Source organism: Pinus tabuliformis, chromosome 3_2 (genome assembly GCF_031772625.1).
Source record: "Pinus tabuliformis cultivar Carrire ecotype Pingquan chromosome 3_2, CPIR1, whole genome shotgun sequence".
Lineage (NCBI taxonomy): Eukaryota > Viridiplantae > Streptophyta > Pinopsida > Pinales > Pinaceae > Pinus > Pinus tabuliformis.
This window is the reverse complement of record NC_142302.1, coordinates 317,266,462-317,288,487: the sequence shown is the minus strand read 5'-3', so window position 1 is coordinate 317,288,487 and position 22,026 is coordinate 317,266,462. Positions and strand designations below refer to the sequence as shown.

Genomic DNA, 22,026 nt, shown 5'->3' with positions numbered 1-22,026 from the left:
TTGCCTTAGCATTCTTTTTGTTAAAATTTGCCAACTGTATAGGGTTAGCATGTACTACCACTGGGTTCTGTGTGGTATTTACCATAATGCCCCAGAGTTTTGCTTCCTCAAAGATGCTTTGGATTCTCTCTTTCCATGCATTGTAGTTGTTTTGCCCATCCAACCTGTCTTTAACTCTCAAACCCAAAGACATGTTTCACTGTCCTACCAAACTGAAATTTTCAAATCTGTGGTAAAGGTTTCTGTTTTCTGTGTAAAAATCAGTTTGCTGTAATTTTCACTTTGCTGTCCCAAACTGCACTTTTCAGCCAACCAAACTTTGATACCATGAAGAAATTTCAACCCCCACTCTGGTTATCGGTTTTCCTTATCACTCCATGCATTTAGTTTTAAATCCAAGCATGATAAAAATTCTAAAATCTGGAAATGACAATAATTTTCTGAAAACACAAATTTAGAGATTTCACAACTGCTGAAATTGCAGAAATAAAACACAACATTATGACAGCCCCACACAGAAAATAACACACTAATTTTTGGTCAATCTGACCCTGGAAAAACCTCCTACAACTCTTGGGGAAAACTAGTTTGAGAGCTCTTCTTTATTTCTGAAAATGCTTTTACAGAGAAACTGAAATACACAGTAAAAATTCCAGCAACCACAAATTACAACTTATCTCGATTTTCGTGCTTGAACTTTGCCTTGAAAATCGTGCCAATCAACAAACAACAAAAACCAAAATTTTCCAGCAATAAAACAACATTAAATGCTGTATGGCCAGCCTCAAAAAATGTGCCCAAAACTTGTACGAACTGTACAGATTTCAGTAGTATGGCTGCCTCGAAATTCGTGCCCATATATGCCTTGAAATTTGTGCCCTTGCTGCTATCCTTCTTTTTTGATTTCTGTGCTGTCCCTCTCCCTCGATATCTATGCCTTTCTCCTGCTATACGGTTTTGCCTTGGGATGCATGCCAATGAATGCTGTTGCCCAGATTTGCTGAAATGTCTTCTTGCTGCTCTCCTTCACTTTTGCACTGCTCAGAAATTTTCTCCTTGCTCTCTCTTCTCTTCCTCTCAAATGCTCATGAAAGAATGAATGATATTTTTCTCTTCTCTTCTCCTTTTATTCTCTAAATGACCTTTTGGGTTACTCTAAGATCTAATGGCTGAGATTAATTTAGATCTAGGGATGAGAATAAATGTGCATTTAATTCTCACTTTCTAATTTTTTAACTCACCCACTCAAATAAAGACCCACTTAGCCTTTTATCTTCATAGTCACTCTTTCACTTTCTAATTCTTCATTGAGTTTAATAAAGTCACCTTTAAATTAGAATGTAACTTTACCACTTATAAAGCATTTTAAAATTATAATGTAACTTTACCACTTATAAAGTCACTTTCAAATTAGAATGTAACTTTACTACTTATAAAGTCACTTTTAAATTAAATTGACTTTAGCACTTATAAAGTCACTTTAGAAGAAAAGTACAAATAAATTTGGACACTTTTCCCTAGGCCAAAGATCAAAGCCTTAGGGAACCACTTGTCCTCTGGTACCCAAATTTTAACAAATAATGCTGAAAAATTATGATTTTGCTATAACCTAACCCTAATTTACCCTAGAAAATATAAACTCTAAAAATAATTTAGGGTTTTTAATTTTATTTTAAGGGATTGGCACAGGAGATAAGACTAGTGCCTTTCTCAATCAAGGGCTAATGGAGTTTAGGAGTAAAAATTGGTGGAAGAATAAAGATGAAAGTGATTCAAAGAGAAAAAGGAAGATAAATTTGTTTTCCTCAAACCTTTAAACCCGAGTGTCCTATCTTCTTTGGAGAATCAAAAAGGGAGGAAGCTAATCCTAGGTTCCTTAAGAGAAACTTGGTGAGAATCTTATTAAAGGAGATTCCAAAGCCATAAGATGTCAACAAAATTTGGTGAAAATTTCACAAAACCCTAATTCATCAACAAGTACAAGATGGAAGAAGATAACTTATATTAAATTAGCACATATAATCAAAGAATTGCCAATAATCATCTAAGAGAGAACAATCCAACAATCATCTTCCATAGGAAGTTCTCTCAACTAGTGCACAAGAGAAGGGAGACAAGTAGCTAGTGTGTGCGATCTCCTAGTGTGACTATGAATAAAGAGAATTCAACTTCCTCTCCTTATATGAGGGAAATCAAGTCGAGTTTGTTTAATTTAGACTAAAATCCCTAAAATAATATTAAATTATGATTATAAGTTGATTAGGACACAAGTTGACCCCAAAGATAGTTAACTCAATGAGAAAACATAATTTTTTTTCTCATTTAATCCACACTTGTGAGCTAAATTCTTCTAAGGGTGATGTCATCCTCCAAAAAGGTGCAATTCTCCACAAGAGTGAAATGGGTAGCTCCAAAAGGGTGCATCTCATCCACAAGTCATGTGCTCTCATCAAATGGGTGCCAAATCATCAAGCAAGGCATCGTCAACCCCAACGACATCCAAAAGGTTACCCATGTCATCAATCCAAGCATCATGAAGGGGACGTCATAGTGACAGGGCATGGCATCATCATGTAGAGCACTGTACCATCGCCTCTAGAGGGGGCCATGTCATCATCATCATCAGTACATCCTCAAAATAGGAAAATGCCCATTAAGTAGGTGCAATGTTGGCTTGGGGGTGGCTTGTTAACTCTAGGGTACAACAAATTTCAAGGTAATGTCTTGGCTGTGGAGGGCAACATCCAAGGTCTTGGAGGTGAGTGAGGGGGTCATGAATTGTGCTCAAGCATCCCATGATCAACACTCCTCAATAAGTATCCAATGTCCTCTATCAAAGTGTCTTGTGTAGTCATCAAGTGGTTTAGACATTGTCTCTGAAGTGCTGGAGAAGGATCATACAATCCCTCAAGGGATGGAAGTTGTTCCTGGGAGTAAATATCTAACACATACTCACAAAATCAAGTGAAATCAACGTCATTGGTGCAAGAACGATAAGAGTATCAGTGTGGGCCATATTTAATGTTGAAGGCATCAAAGTACCTCACACAAAGCGTCATCTTCAAATGGTTTCCTAGCTTATGATTTGTAAAAAAGTTACCATACTTAGATGCTTTCAACCCTAAGGGGAGGAACAGTTCATAGGCTGACCCATCAGTGTGGGGTTTACTAACTTTACTTCATGGAAGATGCCATTGTCTTGTACCGGGCTATGGAGTTCATGACATCCTTGAGCGTTATAATGTAAAGATGGGGCAATTGTGGAGACTGAGTTACCTCTTTCCCAGGCCTATTTTTACCACCCTTCTTATGTGTCTTTTTCATCATTAATATACATATATAGCTTGAATTACAAGCTTTCATTGATTCATGATAATCATTATTGACCTCTTAAAGATGAAGCAATTCCTTGATTGTCGGGGTTGGAATATTCAAAGTTTCCTTCATTTATATAGTTCATGATTTAGCTAGGAACTAGGTGAGGGCTAATGAGGGGGGTAGAGCTTAGGCTAGGCTTTTGTTCAAGCACTTTCTTTTATCTCTGCCTCTTTTTTTGCATTTTAACATTTGGCTCATGCTTTTTCTCTTCTTTTTGCTGCATTGACCTCTTGTGGCAAAGTTTTCAGGCCCCTACTCAAGCATGAGGAAAACAGGGAACCAATACAAGCGATAGATGGTAATAAACCCGAAGATGGGATGCGGATATATGGTGAAGATGGAAGGTGTTAAGTATAGAAATCATGGAATGGTACCATTATCAGAGTCTCTTATTTGTGCCTCTCCTAAACAGTGAAAGAAAGGCCTCAAGGAAGGTCACACTGGACTAGGGGCAAGTGAGAACCACCAAGGTGAAGTATGGGGACAAGTGTACAACCAATAACACTTTGCCATCCAATTCAACATGTGATCCATACCAGAATGCCCTTAAACATTAAATGAAAGCGCTTGAGTACAAAAATGGTTGATGTACCTCATAATAGATGATCTATCTTCATCAGATGAGCAGGCTAGATGAAAATAAGCATTGGTTGGAGAGTGGATCAGAGGCATCTGAGGCTGGCTATCTGTGGGTCATGATACGGTGATGGCTGGCAAACTGTATCATGGGAGAAACAAAATTCTCCTAGGGTTATTCAAATTTCAGACATACAGGTGGGTAACAGGGGCCATGTGAATTTTGTATTCTAAATCCTTTTCCTAGTTCCTTGGATCTACATTCTAAAGGGATACTCACATTCATAATATTGGTGGATATTGGATCAATACTAGCGTTCCAACCTGAGACAAGACCAATGGACAGACATTCAATATCCAAAGAACAAAATTCCACCTCTTAAAAAAGGTAGGAAGAACCTCTACAACTTTTAAACACAAACATATAGTTTCTTGTAATAGGACAATATCTGGTCTATAAACTGTGAATAGTGTCTTTAGGGCTATAACTGTTTAAGGGCATCACCAACCTTTCTAACATTTAGACAGAGAATAATCATTAAGGCAACCTCTTCTTGGTCTTCCCTCATCCAAGTACCCAAGTTATAGACAATTGTTTTCCTTCTTTGACTTCTTTGAAAGCTTTATATTTTGCAACTGACATGTGATATTTCCTTGCAACAGGAGGTGGCTGATCAGTAACCATTGCCAACCAATTCTATAATTCTCCATTCTCTTCTACTGACAATTCCTTCCTTAGCCTTAGACTGTAGCTTGAAATAAGAGATTTTTTTTGGTCTTAACTCTTTCCTCCTTTAAGGACATCTCTTCTAGACTAATATTATGCTCTATCAAACCCACAAGCTTCTCATTTGCAGGATTTTTCAGGGGGCCAAGGTTGCAGGATTGGTTAAAGTCTCAGGACTTCTTGCCTCTAAATCACCCTTAAGAATCTCATGAACAGGGCAAGGAATTTCTAAAAAATAATTATTTTCTTTTCTAGCTGCCTGAGAGCAAGGGTCTAGGCCTAAAAATGACATACCTCGATGAGGACAAACAGGAAAACTGGCCTTCTGGAGCTCCATAATTCTGCATTTGGGAGAAGATTGAACTGGAGGTATGGAAGATTGAGAAAGTTCCCTGTTTCTGTTGAGGGATTCTCTGCCAACCCTTTGAATTCCTGTCTCAAGAACCTCTTTTCCTTAAAGTTTCTTGCAAGCTCTTCAACTTGATGAACTTTAGGAATATGCAGGCCCTTTGCTTTTTTAATCCATATTTTCTTCTGCTTGTTCTTACTACCTTGGGATTCCTTGTATTCTCTCCACAGATGACTTATGTCATGACATAAGCACATTGAAAGAGCAACTTCTAGAAATCCAACTTCTACACATACTTCCAGGAACCCCAGTCTATTTTTATCTCAACAGGGAGTCTTCTGCAAGTGAATCTCCACTAAAATCCTCACAACACATTGTGTTCCAACCCCCATAAATTTCCTTCCAGTGCTATAATCTTCATAAAGAAATTTCTGATTTTCTCTAATGTCCCTTTGCTGTATAATTCAATTGTAAGACCCAGCATTAAAATCCAAATTTGCTAAATGAACATGTGCTCACTTCACAGATCAAAACCTTGTTTCCATTGTCTGAAATAAAGCCCTGTGGGGCCCCATAACCAGGCCTGGTTTAGAGTAAGCTCTGAATCTTTTGTACTCTGTGATTCAAAACAGATCCATTCCTGCATCAATAAATGGATGTAACCTATGACCTTTTCCAAGCCTTCTTTCAGCCTTTTTTTCAGTGATTTCCCTTTAACTTCTTTAACCATAAACCAATGTTCCACCAAGACTCCGGGACGGGGAGATGCAGGTGCGGGGAGACGCACAAGGGGGATGTGTGGGAGTACCCTCAAATTTTAGGGAAATTTAGGGGGGACGGGGGGATGTCGGGGTATATCATTTTTTTCCTTTTTAATACACACACACACACACACACACACACATATATTTCAAATTCATATTCAATAATGAAAGCATAAATACATTGATACATACATAATTGAATTAAATAATGAAATACATTGATCCATACTCATCATCCTTGCTAATACATACATGATTCATCCATAGGCCATGAGATTCAATAATGAAATACTTTGATCCATATTCATTATTCATTATTCACCATTCTAGAATCTATATTGATTTAAAAATTAAATTCATCATTCATCATCCTAGATTCTAAATTGATTTCAAATTAAAATTCATCATTCATCATTCTAGAATCTAATTAGTACATAGCAAAATAGACTATAATAGATACTGAAATCTGAAGACTGGAATAGTAAATTGATATAACTAAAACTGAAAAACAGTGGAGTGATGAGTCTAAAAGTCACTCTAAAGTACACATAGAGCTTGGTGCTCTTGATTAAATACTAATTCCATACCCTTGTACATGACAAAATGCAATGGAAACATTGCAATCCATCGAATCTTGAATGCTTGAAAAACCGTTAAGTCTGCTGGATTTTGAGTGAGATCTAAAATTCTACTTTCTCCATATGAAATCCAATGAGGTCGGAACCACTTTCAAACATCCCGAGTCATTTCATGGGAATGTTAAACATTTAAGTAAAAGTGACATTCTCCTTCACTTTCATGAGAATGTCACTTTTACTTTAAGAATTTAACATTACCATGAATTGCATAGCATTGGTAGGGAAATATGGTCAAATACTAAGTTTCCCCTATCATAAATCATTGTTTACAAGCAAATTTAAGGGGGACGCATAGCTGGGCGTCCCCTTTTTGGGGATCGCGTCCCCCACACTGGGGAAACATCCCCTCTGCGTCTCCCCACGTCTCCATATGAAATCCAATGAGGTCGGAACCACTTTCAAACATCCCGAGTCATTTCATGGGAATGTTAAACATTTAAGTAAAAGTGACATTTTCCTTCACTTTCATGAGAATGTCACTTTTACTTTAAGAATTTAACATTACCATGAATTGCATAGCAGTGGTAGGGAAATATGGTCAAATACTAAGTTTCCCCTGTCATAAATCATTGTTTACAAGCAAATTTAAGGGGGACGCATAGCTGGGCATCCCCCTTTTGGGGATCGCGTCCCCGACACTGGGGAAACGTCCCCTCTGCGTCTCCCCACGGGGAAATGTTTCCCCAGATGTCCCCCCGTCCTTGGTGTGTGGGGTGCGAGGGGTGTGCGCCCCCAACCTTGGGGGATGCGTCCCCGTGGAAAACTGCCATAAACCACCCTATTAACGCTGTCTCCATTAATCCTTCCGCTTCCTCTGTTCCTGCACCCTTTCCCACATCCCTTTTAACCCTATCTTCTTGATTTGGATACACTTCTATTTTCTTTTCTACAAGAGCTTACTTTGCCTTTCTTTGAGTCACTTGGATCCCAAGCCTCCCCACCTTCCTTTATGGATTGAAGTTTGAACTAGGTCCGGGCCACTACCATAAGCACATGGAGTCTGACAATTGTTTGAAAGCCATAGGCTTCTGAAGCTCCAAAAATATTCTGCAAAATAACCTCAAGTCTCTTGTCGCGACTTGCCATCCTGCTTAACATCCCAACCAAACCCCTTCTATGACTCCTTTGTCCTAATCTGGAAATATGAATGTGCTTTTATATTTTTTTCAAACTCCTCTTGACATCACTTGTCCTTTCAGAACTGTATGGGCCTCCCTCTTTTGTCCACCTAAGTCTAAGACTGGGTTCTAGTAGCTCAAGCCTCAGGCCCTATTGTCATGTCATCCTTAAATGCCCTTGCACTCCACCATATTTCCAACAACTCTTCCCTCAGCCTAAATATGGAATGAGGACTTGGGATCCCATTCTCCCCAAAGTCCACTTCATCTAAATCTGGGTCCATTATATAGGTTGAAATGGACAAGAATCCTTATGATTCCCTAGAGTTCAGATTTCCTATTCCTGGGAACCCTACCCTTTGAAACTCTGCTCCCCTAACAAATATTTCTGACAGTTGATCAGTAGAGAAAGTCTACATAGGCAACTTAGGAATACATCTCCTTACAAGGTCCCCAAAAGCCAAATTTCCATTATAAAAGAAATCACGTGTAAAGTATTTTGTTTCTGTTTTTTGTCCGGTATATTGAATTTTGTTGTATGTTTTAAAACCATGCTTGTAAACCAGCTATTTTTTTTGAATTACCCTCTAGACCCTGATGTCTAGGATACATGAAATTATATACTTTCATAATTTTGAATTGCTCTAGACCCTTATTTCTAGGATAAATAAAATTATCTACTTTTATAATAATAATAATAATAATAATCATAATAATAATCTGATTTTAAGGTCACAGCCAAGCCAGACACCAAATTGGTGTATGAGATCCCCTTGTTTGTGGGACAAAGGACCTGTCTTTGGACAGGGATTTGACTGCTAAATCCTATGGAGGTGTACATACTCTACCCTCTTTGGATTTGAACCCCTTTTGGAATCTTCTCAATTATCTTGAATTTTTGTTTTGTGATGTTCTTCAAAAATATTCTAGTGATGCTTCACACAAGATTGATTGGACAATATTTAAGTGATGCTTTATAAGAGCGAGATTGGATGATTCTCAATGTTCTGTTCGATTTCAAACGTGGTTTTAAATGATTTTAGTTGCGACAAGTTCTGCATCGTGATTTCCATATTAAAGGGTTATTCATTCCCCAGAGAGACCTTTCTATTGTTTGAACTTGGTATATGTTTTACGAGAAGGTTATTTCATTTGTGTTTCGTTATGTCGGGGCCTTGCCCTTCCAAATAAATTTTGTATTTCAAGGGACTAGTCATATAAGCACTCTCTTGTTATATGCTTGCATCCCTTCTCGATATTAATTTTTGTTTTAATGGTTATACTAAATTGCTTCATTTTGTTTAGTTTTGATGTCTTTGTTTTTTTGTTTTTTGTTCCTTATTTGGCTTATTTTGTGCACATATAAAACTATTATTAATTCTCTCTTAAACAAGCAGGTATGGGATGCGACTGGAGCGGATCCAAAGTTGCTTGTGTTTTTAAAATCTTATCGCAACACTGTTCCTGTTCCTCGACATTGGTGTCAAAAACGAAAATTCTTGCAGGTTTGTGCCTCTACCAAACTTGGAGATGTGACATGCATGACTGCTTGAGGGTTGCATGATGAAGAAAGAGGGCAAATAGAAGGGTGAGAAAATGTCAGGTGCATTAGGTGTCACCCCTCTTATTTATATACATGGTTCTTGCAGGGGGCAGTTCATCCACAATTGTAACGATGGAGGAGTGCTGGTATGTAGGTGGATACAGCAGGAGAGTCCTGATATTGGTTCTCTTTGATGTACAACTAGATTGAGTGGGGATTAGAGAACTGTTATGTTTTTCAGTGGATGCTAGATATTCTAATTGGATCATACCTGTCCTAGTTTGAGATGATATGCACTTTAGATCAGTAGCTAGTTTGATGTGAATTTTCTAATGTATATTTAGAATAAATTCCATCATTTTCTCTTCTAATCATAAATTGTTTGCAATGCTTAATACTCTGACTGAAGCTATTGATTTTGACAATGCAGAGCTTATCGGCTGTTTCAACCTCTTCAATTCTAATATAGTTTGTTGTATGACCAGTTTAAACAGCTAGAAAATCATTGTAGATGGCATCTGTTTTGGTAAGAAACAAGACCGAATATTGTAGTGGTGATTAGGAATCTCTAAATATTTCCTGGACATTTTGCAGGGAAAACGTGGAATTGAGAAACAGCCTTTCCAGCTTCCGGACTTCATTGCTGCAACTGGTATTGAAAAAATAAGACAGGTAAAATGATGCTTCTGGAAAATGATTAGTGGGAATCCTTTTCTCTGTTTTTGCATTTTCTTGTGTAGGGGTATATTTTAATTTTGTACAGTTTGCCCTTTGCCTAGTCTTATGTTTTCCTTGAGTTAAATTTCAGGCCTACATTGAGAAAGAGGATAGTAAGAAGTTGAAGCAGAAGCAGAGAGAAAGGATGCAACCAAAAATGGGTAAAATGGACATTGATTATCAGGTTGGTAGGTCTTTTGCATGTGTTTTGGACATATATATCTGCTACTTGTTGGCTGATTGGTAAGATGGAGCACAATTTCTTTGTTGGGAACATTATCCTTTTTTGAAAAGCCCATCATTTATGCTCTGTTGTTTGTTGAAATACTTTGACAAAGGAATTGTACATTTTTCTAATTAATTTACCTCTTCCTTCCATTAGACATGCTATATTTCTTCTTCTGCTATGTTTTTTCCTGGATGTATAGTTTGACAGTACTTTGACTATAAGGCCTGAATCATACACCACTATTTATTTATTCTTATCCTGGTTTTCATTTTTTAGGTTCTGCATGATGCATTTTTCAAGTACCAAACAAAGCCTAAGCTGACAAATCATGGTGATCTTTATCATGAAGGGAAAGAGTTCGAGGTAATATCTGATCTTCTTCATCTGGTAGAGATGTCACTTTATCACTTTTGTGTTGCTAATATTAGTTAACTCAACAGGTGAAGCTGCGGGAGATGAAGCCTGGGATTTTATCACAGGAATTGAAAGAGGCTCTTGGTATGCCTGAAGGCGCACCACCTCCCTGGCTCATTAATATGCAGGTTTGTATAAGCGATATTCTTTGTTTCATAAGACATTTAACTGGATGTTTTTGTTTTCTAGTCATGATGACAAATCTTTATTTTACAGAGATATGGACCTCCACCGTCATATCCACAACTGAAGATAGCCGGTTTGAATGCTCCAATTCCACTTGGGGCTAGTTTTGGCTATCAGCCTGGAGGATGGGGAAAACCTCCTGTGGATGAAGTAAGTTATTTGAATTTCACGTGTTGCATGGCAGATTTATATCTTTATATCAATATACATTGATAGCTTTTCATGTGTATATTACTATATTTACATATATTGACTATGTTGGATTTCTTGTTGCAGTATGGTCGCCCTCTTTATGGAGATGTTTTTGGTGTACAACTAGTAGAACCTGTTATATATGAGGTACATCCAAGATTATATTAAACATAAATTTTGTACTTTATTGTGGCATAATTATCGGTGTTAATGTTTATATGGGTTACAAAAGAGTTTTCCAGCAGAGACTAACCACATTCTTTTTTTTTGCAGGAGGAACCTGTTGACAGGAGCAAACACTGGGGGGACCTTGAGGAAGAAGAGGAAGAGGAAGAGGAGGAGGAAGAGGAAATGGATGAAGAGGAGCTGGAGGATGGCATTGAGTCGGTTGACAGCCTTTCCAGGTTAGGCACATACTTTTGTTTCCTTCTCAGTTAAACGAGTCTAGTTATAATTTATTCTGGCCATTGTGTATGAAAGATGCTTATAATGGTTGTTTAGTAAGTGTATATGTATTTCTGTGCAGTACTCCTACTGGGGTTGAAACACCTGATGTCATTGACCTTCGAAAACAACAACGGAAGGAGCCTGAGAAACCTTTGTATCAAGTGAGTAAAGGGGTGTATCTTCATAAAGATTTTTTTCTTTGCATATGTCAAAATCAGCTCCTTATATTTTAATGTATTTCATGCTTTAACAATTCAATATGTTATAAATTTGCTAGATTTATGTCTGAACAACTTTAGTAGGGCTATCTTTCATTGCTTTTCATGTTTCAATTTTTGAATTTGGGATAGATTTATGTAGAGATTCCTGAACTGTCTTCTTTTCAGGTTCTTGAAGAAAAGGAAGAACGTATTGCACCAGGAACTCTGCTTGGAACTAGTCATACGTATGGACTAATCAATCATTTGAAATTTATCTGCTGAACTTTTGTTTTTAAAACTGAATTTTCGTGGTCTATGATGCTTGAATTATCTTATTCTGGATAAGGTTTTGTCCCATCTTGTCAATAAACTCACCTGTATTTTCCATGGAAACAGATATGTGCTTGGTGCAACAGATAAAACGGGGGCTAAACGGGTATATTTCTCGTATTTAATTTTATTTTGGGGAACCTTTACCTCTTTGTTTCTTTCTAAGCTGTGAGTCAGGTTTAAATATTTATTCCCAGGCACTTATATAATCTGATTCTGTTTACAGGTTGATCTTCTTCGTGGTCAGAAATCTGACAAAGTTGACATCACACTTCGACCAGAAGAACTGGAAGCCCTTGATGATGTGACTCTAGCTGCTAAGTAAGACTTCTGGCGTGAATATTGAATTATTTACACGAATTCATTGGTGGTCTGTTGTTGTTTATTGAATTATTTAATTTATTAAAAAATGTATTTGTAGTAGTTTCTTTGGCATGCTTAGTTCCTCTTAATAATTGGTTCTCAAAAGCCTAATTTATTTGAAATTAATAGGTATGAGGAAGCCAGAGAGGAAGAGAAAACGCGAAATCAACGGGAGGACTTCAGTGACATGGTGGCAGAGGTGCATATCTATCTCTTCATTATTTTATTCTTTGGGAGCTATGATTTAATCAAAACCCTTGGAAGCTTCAATTTACATATCCCCCTATCAATTAATTTGATTTTGCAGGCTGAAAAAAAGAGAAAACGGAAGATGCAAGAAAAGGAGGGGAAGTCCAAGAAACAAAAGGATTTCAAGTTTTAACAAATGTCAAGGTTCTTTACTTGTCATTGTTGGGAGTTAGATTTTTTGCCCCTATGCTTCTTCCAGAATAGCCCATTGTAAATTTTATGGATGGTGGTTCTCTTGTACAAGCTTCAATGGTCATGGATAACTTATGTTTATTAATTGTTGAGCTTGTTTGCTATCAGCTCTGACAGAAACCATATGTCGAAGGTGATGTTGTGAACACACCTTAAGAATTAGGAAACCTGAGCTTTTAATTGAGAATTAACCACAGATGGAAAATGATTATTCCACTGAAGATGTGTATGTGATTAAGCTAATATCAATGTTGCCATTGGCAATGCTTTGTTGTTCTTATGCAGCAGTGTTGTAGATTAATTTTTTTTGCTTCTTTACAGGATTCCCGTCCTGCATCTGTTTGTGCTGCATTGTTAATTTTTAGGGCTAGATTGTTCTCTGCTGTGGATAATTGCATTTATGCTTTTTTTCAACTTTTCATATAACATTCATCCCATAACATCATATCACCATTAGCAATTATGTAGAGAGAACAATAAACATCAACAATGCAGTGGAACAGTAAGGAACAATAGAAGAAAAACATGCACAATAGAGACATTAGGATTTATGTCATAGATCAGGGCAAAACCCCACAAGGGGGAAAACCTAACCAGATTCTTCTTCTATTATATATTCATCAATTGTTCAGAGGAGATACAAAGTACAATAAAAACGAGATACAACAATTAATAATTAAATAAGTCCAAGAGATCTGCTATCATATCACTGTTTCAAGTAGCATTATGCATGTTATTGCAGTGAGTGTCATCGATATCAGGAGTCTTCACTATCTAACAACTGTCATCATTACTGTCATGTATTATAAGAGCAAGGTCACTGCCATCATAAGGGCATGGTCACTGTCATCATATATCTCACTGTCATCATATATTATAATAGCAAGGTCACTGTAATCTTGGAGCATGGTCACTGTCGTCATATATCTCACTGTCATCATATATCATAATAGCTAATCCACTGTCATCATGGAGCAAGGTTAAGTGTTACGTAACCAAGTCACTGTCATAGTCATCTATCTAAATCTCTGTTATGCAACAGGGTCACTATCTCTGTTATTGTTATCCATCATATTCACTGCTATGTAACGAAGTCACCACCATAGTTACGTTTACTATTCTGTATCAAGGATCATTGTCATGTGTCTCACTGTTATATAGATCGTTGTTATTACATTAAAAATCCAAGTCACAGTACCATAGATTACTTTCACTGTAATATGTTAAGGTCATTGCCATTCATTGACTGCTATATTAAAGTTATTGAATTAATGTGTAAGACAACCATACTGATGTCATTTCCATATAAGTATTATGTACATTATATCTAACTTAATGACGCGCGTCTATATATCAAAGGATAAGAGCGAGTCACATTTGAGAGTTACTTGCCACAGAGAGATAGAGCAGTAATGCGATCAATGTAGAGTATATGTGAGCCATTTCTAAGATAGGTGCGAGCCTCCACAAAAAAAAAAAAAACGAGCTTCAAGCCAGAGAGGATAGGTACTATCCATAAGAACAATGTGCGAGCCACTGTAGTAGAAGAGCGAACTGTTGGAAAATCAATAGTGGCAACTATTATACTTATTTTCCTTTAACCTTGATATTTGCTTGTGAATCTTAATTATCTTCTTTAGTTATTTAGTTAGATCTTTTCATCAAACAATATCAAGAACAATAACAACAACAATAGAGGACATAGAGATTAGGCTTTCATCCAGGTCAAAACCCCTCTAAGGGGAAAACTTAGAAACTCTTCTCTTCTTAGAATTTGCTTCTATTGAGATACAAAGACCCAAACCCTAGACCGGTCCTTCTCCTAGTACCAAGACAACGCTTCCTCAAGTGATTTCTTAATTTTGCAACAACCAGCTTCGGTATTGCAACTTCGACCTGCCAGCGTTATTACATTAAAAATCCAAGTCACAGTCCCATAGATTACCTTCACTGTAATATCTTAAGGTCATTGCCATTCATTCACTGCTATATTAAAGTTATTGAATTAATGTGTCAGACAACCATACTGATGTCATTTCCATATAAGTATCATGTACATTATATCTAACTTAATGACGCGGGTCTATATATCAAAGGATAAGATCGAGTCACAATTGAGAGTTACTTGCCACAGAGAGGTAGAGAAGTAATGCGATCAATGTAGAGTATATGTGAGCCATTTCTAAGATAGGTGCGAGCTTCCACATAAAAATAAAAATGAGCTTCAAGCCATAGAGGATAGGTACCATCCATAAGAACAATCTGTGAGCCACTGTAGTAGAAGAGCGAATTGTTGGAAAACCAATAGTGGCAACTATTATACTTATTTTTCTTTAACTTCGATATTTGCTTGTGAACCTTAATTATCTTCTTTAGTTCTTCAGTTAGATCTTTTCATCAAACAATATCAAGAACAATAACAACAACAATAGAGAACACAAAGATTAGGCTTTCATCCAGGTCAAAACCCCTCTAAGGGGAAAACTTAGAACCTCTTCTCTTCTTAGAATCTGCTTCTATTGAGATACAAAGACCCAAACCCTAGACCAGTGCTTTTCCTAGTACCAAGACAACGCTTCCTCAAGTGCTTTCTTAATTTTGCAACAACCAGCTTTGGTATTGCAACTTAGACTTGCCAGCGTCAAATACTGCAACTCGTCCTGCAACTTTGACCCTGCAATTTCAGCATTGTAAGTTATCTGGAAACCCTAATCTAGCCTCCTCATGAGACCTTCCTAAAGCAAGACAACTCTCCCAAGGTCAACGAGGTCAATATAGGGTTTTCTCCCTTCTAGCTACAAGATTCTGCACTTCATCCCACTGCAACCTAGACTTGCAATTTTGACCTCCTTTTGTAGCACTAGAAACCCTAGATCTTCACATGTGAGAGAGATAGAGCCCAAAAACAAGAAACATTGTCCTTCTTCAAGACCTTCACTCTTCTTTTTTGCTTCACCGAGCTTTTGATCGAACTCTTTCTTGATAAATCGAACTTGTGTGTGTGAGTGTCTCTAAATGAGGTTGAAATGCTTCTTTATATAACCTTCACAAGGGGTTGAATTCCCTTCTTTAGGTTGACTGAATGATTGTAGGGCCGACTTGTACTTTTGGAGCTTCCAGGGCTTTCTAGACTAAAAAATTATTATTTTTACAAATATATTTTACCCAGAAGGGTTTTATAAACATGATGTTGACACTTTTGACTCAAGACAATAAATCCTAAGACCTAATAAACCCTAGAAGCATGAAGACCATGCTTTTACCTAGAAGGCCATCAATAATGAGCATGAAATCCATGCTTTTAATTGTTTGTTACATAAGATACGTATTGAAATGAGTACAACAATCATGAAGACAGAAACTAGTTACATTTTCAACACTCCCTCTTAACTAGGGAGCTATTCGTAATTGTACAACAAGTACAACATCATATCTCAAACTGAAGAGTTCTCACAAGAAGAGTCAGATTGATAAGCCATACTGTAAGCATCACCATCACGACCATCACGGTGTCTGAGGCCTAATAAGACAAGCCCTTCTTTAATCAAGGGCATTATGATGGGAGGTTTTATGTGTGATACCACACTACCTCTACAAGGTAAATACCCCATCTAGATGTCTACAAGGTATGTCCTTTTAGGACTATTTTTATCTTGGATCTCCATACCTAAGTCCTCAAAGAATATCAGTCCTCTTCGACCACCCTTCTCTTGGGTACCTGTTACATCCTAAAAGAGTGTTAGCCCCTTCTCTTTCTTGGATGTTTTATCCTCAAGGAAACAACATATGCTTATCCAATCCTTCGCCATTCTCTCTTCATCACTTGAAGAGGAGAATGGATATGTGATATCCTACATCACTTCCTCTCAACTACCTCTCAACTAGAGAGGACATCCCTATTTTCCTTTAATCTTGAGAATAAAAACTTGCTCCTATACAAGGAGACTCCTTTGCTCCCTCTTAAATCCAGAGGAGATTTCTGACTTCTTTTTTATTTGGGAAGTCAACACCACAAGCCTCATAGATTGTCTTCTTCAGAGTATCAACTACCAGTGCTTCATAACTGCTTGGCTTCCTCTTTCCTTTTCATCTCTTGCATTGAGCTTATTTCTTTTCGAGGTATCATGGAGCCACCTTCTCTCTTTGCTCTTGTGACAAGTTCCAGGCTATTGAAGAATGTAACTAGTGTTAGTCTTCATAATTGTATTTGAGTCATGATGTAATGTATTTGTCAAAAGAAAGAAAAATGAATTTTATTATAAAATAAATTGACTTATTAAAGCATGGGTTTCATGCTTGGGTCAATGGTTCTTAGGTCAAAGATTCAATTGTAGGCTTCTAGGGTTTATGTCAAGTGTTCTTGTCCATGTCAAAATGTAAAAGGCCCTTCTTGGGCTTCATATGTCAAGAAATAAATCTATTTGAATGCAAAATAGGTATTTTAGGTCTCCACCAAGTTGGCCTCAATAAAGGAATTCAACCTCACAAACTCACTATATATTGGAGCTACTCGACCTCGTTTGCATCACTCACTCAACAAGTTCGAATTGAAATCGTTGGAAGCAGAGAAAGTGTGAAATTCAAGAAGGAAGAAAGAAATCGCTAGTGAAGGAGGAGGTCATTATTTAGTTAAGGAACTTGAAAATTTCTCTCTTATCTCACACATGCAAAGTTACTAGATTGCTGTTGGGTCAAAGTTCTGAAATAGCTGGGGTCGATGTTATGTATTGTTGCTGGGGGCTGAAATTCTGAAGTTGGTGGGGGTCGAAGTTTTAGATTGTTGTTGCCCTGTAACTCTTGAACAAGAAGGGACTATCGAAGTTTGTTGAATAATCTTGGAACGCTGACTTGGTGGAGGAGAAAGGTCTTTTGGGTCTAAGGCCTTGGTCTATCTCAATTTGATTTACTAGTGGAAGAGTTTGACTGGGTTTTCCCCTGCAAAGGTGTTTTAGCCTTCGCTGAGTGCCTACATCTGGTGTCATTGATCTTCGTGTTTTGTTTTGATGATTGCTTGTTGAAATAAAGATAAAAGAATAACATAAGAACGTTAATAAGAACACAAGAATATCACTAGTAATTATCAACATAAGAGAATCTTCCTGCCTTTCTGATTTTCTAACATGGTATCAGAGCAAAGGTAAAGAAGGAAAAAGGCAGACTGAAGATCTATTGAAAAGAGAGATATAAGAAAAGGGTTTCAAGGAAAGGCCACAAAGAGTAGAAGATAGCAATATGACAAACTCAATTAAGGGAGAAAACAAACTAGAAGGGGCCTCCAACTACAGAGCATGGAAAAAGAGGATAGATCTTATCCTCGCTAAGCACAAAGTTTTGGACCTTGTTCAAGGAAAAATCAAGAGGCCTACATATGAAGCAGAGAAAGAAATTCAGATAAAACCGAAATACTGGCCATGAATCTAATAGTAGATGGAGTAAATGATAACTTAATTCCATACATATTCAACATAGACCCTGCTTAAGAAATGTACGAGGCTCTCCAAATTAATCACCATCAAGAACATTGGTCAAATAACAAGCCTCAAGAATGAACTAAGAATAATAAAGATGACAAGAGACAATATTGTATCATCATACTTTGTAAGGATATTTAGAATAAGAGATGAACTCCAAGAAATAGATGAAGTTGTACCATAAAATGAGCTCGTAATCGCTGCTCTTCGAAGACCACCAAAATCTTGGAGTGCTTTTGCATCAGGAATTAGCAGTTGGAAGGATATTCCAACCTTCGAACAAATGTGGAATGCATGCAGTCAAGAAGAAGCCATAATATCATTAGTAAACAATAAGGAGGAGGATGAAGAAGAAAATACCTCTAATGCTTATTCTTCTCATCACAAGAAGGCAACCTTTAAGGAGTTCAAATGACCAAAAAAGATAGTTGACCTATATCCAAGATTGAATGCTACCACTGTCATAAGATGGGTCATTACAAAAATCAATGTCTCGGGAATCCAAGGAATAAGAAGAGAGATAGGGAACACGCAAATATAACCGATGAAGCTCCACATCAGAAGAACAAGACTGAAGAATCGGAAGTCAAAGACTTATACCACTAAGGCCTCTCTTACATATCATTCTTAGTCTTCTATTTTAAGTTTTGTATTGTTTTCCTTTATGTTTTGATTTCTAGAGTTTGTATGTCTAACACGTCTTGTTAGAACATTTTTGAATTATTTTGATAAGTTGTAGGTATCCCTCAGGAAGATTGGATTAAGAGGGAGTCTTCACCATTTTACTAAAAGAAAAGTATTTTTTTCTTTGTTTCGTCTTTTCATGTTTGATTTCCTCCTCATATCAAGATTTGTTTGTATTGTATGCTAATAACCAAGGAAAATACACAAAGATTATGGAGGAGACTTCAAAGGATAGACTTGAAGCATGGAAGAAGTTCTTTTGAAAAGGAAGTTTGTCAAGATTTGATATCCTACAAGGTTTGTTAAAGAACAATTCAAGGTATGTCTTAAACTGCAAGTTTTGTTACAAGGTTCTCTTCATAGAGAAGGTATGTTCATTCTTTTTTAATTTTCTTTACATTACTGACATCATTATGTCTAGGGTTTTGAATCTTAAAGAGTCTTGTTAGGGTGATTAATCGATAAGATTGAATCTACCCTCGTTATATTGTCTCTTATTTGATCATTCTTGGGAAACCCTAGCCTTTAGGGTTCACTATAAAACCCTAGCCTTTTGATACTAAGGGTATTGAATATGGAACCCTAGTATACTTAGGGTTGTTGATGAAGTTTAGAAATCATATTCTTTTGATGTTTAGGGTTTTGGTATAGAAACCCTAGCTCTTTAGGGTTTGTTGTTAATGTCTAAGTTATATACTGAAACCCTAGATCTCTAGGGTTTGGTGAATTAGGGTTTATGAACAATACCTTTGTAATAGTTATAGTAAGATCCTAGGAATAAAGCCCTAGATGTATGTTCATATATTTTATTGAAATTGTAGCCTGATGAAAATTGTTGTATATCTAACTTCGATGTATTGATGTTTGTGTCTTGGGTTTTCCTAATTGATATTAATTTGAAATGATAGTGGATCCTAGAAATGTATATGCAAGTATGCTAACTTAATGTTTTAGTTTGTGAAATATAGGGTTTGTAACAAAACCCTAATAGATATTGACATTCTAAGACATGGTGATAATGTTTTCGATTATTGATATGATTTAGCCTTAATGATAAAATCTAGGGTTTGCAACAAACTCTAGTAGAGTCTAATTCTAAAAATATATTGTTGAAATTGTAAATATATTGTACTATGATTGGATTGTTATTGTTGATATCCAAGGCTTTATGTCTTGAAGATGAAGTCTAGGGTTTATGATAAAAACCTAACGAGAAGTTGAAGACTAGTATATTAAAAGATGTGTCTATTGGTGATTATGAACCTAACCAGGTTTAGGTATTTGATGTCTGAAGTTTGAATGATTTGATGCTTCCATTGAAATGACATGATAAACATATAGTTGTCTTCGTGCTTTTGTATATTTGTATTTGGTTGTACTTGAAGTTGAAGATGATAATGATGAGCATGATGAACAAAGCTATAAGAATAATGATGATCAAGATGACCTTGATTCCATTAAAAAGAAAGGAAGTCTTGAAAGAATGAAGTTTCTCTGAAGTTACGACGCTATTGATCTCCCCAAGTTGAAGCGAGCCTGGATAGAAGAAATGGTATATCTCTTCAGTTGAGAGGGAGGGCATATTATGACAATCATAATGAATACCTTGAAGTAAGAATGAAACTAAATGAATGAAAGTACTACAAATGAATGTTCATGATTCATGAAGTTATAAACAAAGGACTTGAGAAGCACTGAGTATGTATTTAGTGTTGCTGAAGAAATGGAAAAAGAAAAATTCCGATAAGACTGAATATGATATAAGCAACATCGGAATGATTGAGGCCCCCAAAGGTTTGTGTTTACTTGTATATATACATTTGAAATTCTATTATTGATTGGGGTTGTGATTATACACGATCTCTCCATAAAAGATTGAATGTTTGAAGCATGCTTGGAGTGGACATATATCTGATTTAGTTTATAAGGAGATATGAAGCATCTTATGGCAAGATGCTTGGGAGGACATCTGGACAACCTATGTGTTGATGTCTAGATCTCGAAGTAGGGAAGGTGGCATTAATCATGGGGCTTCGTCCTTGGATACACACCTAGATCCTTGGGTTGGTGGTAGAGCTTAAAGGCCTGATGGTACCTGTAGTGGCTAAAGCTTGAGTCCACCTTAGTCCCACTCGATTAGAGTACCCTGGTCAGGTATCTAATCTGTAGCACTGCGTGTGTTTTGACTCTTCATAGAGTATATCATTTGAGATCTTCCATGTACCTTTGTATATATGTAATTATGAATACCTCCCTAGTTAAGAGGGAGTGTTGAAGAATGTAACTAGTGCTGGTCTTCATAATTGTACTTGAGTCACAATGTAATGTATTTGTCAAAAGAAAGAAAAATGAATTTTATTATAAAAGAAATTGACTTGTTAAAGCATGTGTTTCATCCTTGGGTCAACGGTTCTTAGGTCAAAGTCTCCATTGTAGGCTTCTAGGCTTGATGTCAAGTGTCATTGTCCATGTCATAATGTGAAAGATCGTTCTTGGGCTTCGTCTATCAAGAAAGAAATTTATTTTAATGTAAAATAAGTATTTTAGGTTTCCTCCACCAAGACGGCCTCAAGGAAGGACAATTCGGCCTCAATAAAGGAATTTGACCTCACAAACTCACTATATATTTGAGCTACTCGATCTCATTTGCATCACTCACCCAACAAGTTCAAATCGCAGTAGGTGGAAGCAGAATAAGTGCGAAATTCAAGAAGGAAGAAGGAAAGGATTAATAGAGGAGGAGGAGGTCATTATCTAGCTAAGGAAGTCAAAATTTTCTCTCTTTTATCTCGCACGTGCGAAGTTGCTAGATTGTTGCTGGGCCTAAGTTCTGAAATAGTTGGGGTCGAAGTTTTGGATTGTTGCTGGGCTGTAACTATTGAACAAGAATGGATTACCGAAGTTTGTTGAATCATCTTGGAAGGATGACTTAGTGGAGGAGGAAGGTCTTTTGGGTCTAAGGTCTTGGCCTATCTCACTTTGATTTACTAGAGGAAGAGTTTAAATGGGTTTTCCCCTACAAAGGGGTTTTAGCCTTCGTTGGGTGCCTACATCTGGTGTCATTAATTTTCGTCTTTTGTTTTGATGATTGCTTGATGAAATAAATATAAAAGAAGAACATAAGAAAATAAGAACACAAGAATATCACAAGTAATTATCAACATAAGAAAATCTTTTTGCCTTTTTGATTTTCTAATACAGACCAATCTTTTTTCTCATCACTTTCTTCTTTAATATGAAGGCATTACATTGAGCCTTC

General features: G+C 36.8%; 1 protein-coding gene across 1 annotated transcript in view; it reads left to right on the top strand.

Moving 5' to 3' along the window:
* LOC149180799 (uncharacterized) overlaps positions 1 to 12,890 on the top strand; it is a 133,500-nt gene extending 120,610 nt beyond the window's left edge. Inside the window, exons 5-18 of the mRNA XM_089416300.1 lie at positions 8,948 to 9,055; positions 9,688 to 9,765; positions 9,902 to 9,994; positions 10,316 to 10,402; positions 10,480 to 10,581; positions 10,670 to 10,789; positions 10,916 to 10,978; positions 11,105 to 11,235; positions 11,358 to 11,439; positions 11,665 to 11,723; positions 11,875 to 11,914; positions 12,035 to 12,129; positions 12,301 to 12,370; positions 12,479 to 12,890. Coding sequence (XP_089272426.1) covers positions 8,948 to 9,055; positions 9,688 to 9,765; positions 9,902 to 9,994; positions 10,316 to 10,402; positions 10,480 to 10,581; positions 10,670 to 10,789; positions 10,916 to 10,978; positions 11,105 to 11,235; positions 11,358 to 11,439; positions 11,665 to 11,723; positions 11,875 to 11,914; positions 12,035 to 12,129; positions 12,301 to 12,370; positions 12,479 to 12,553 — 1,203 coding nt within the window. The 3' untranslated portion in view covers positions 12,554 to 12,890. The remainder of the gene's footprint in view (positions 1 to 8,947; positions 9,056 to 9,687; positions 9,766 to 9,901; positions 9,995 to 10,315; positions 10,403 to 10,479; positions 10,582 to 10,669; positions 10,790 to 10,915; positions 10,979 to 11,104; positions 11,236 to 11,357; positions 11,440 to 11,664; positions 11,724 to 11,874; positions 11,915 to 12,034; positions 12,130 to 12,300; positions 12,371 to 12,478) is intronic.
* Positions 12,891 to 22,026: the final 9,136 nt, after the last annotated feature.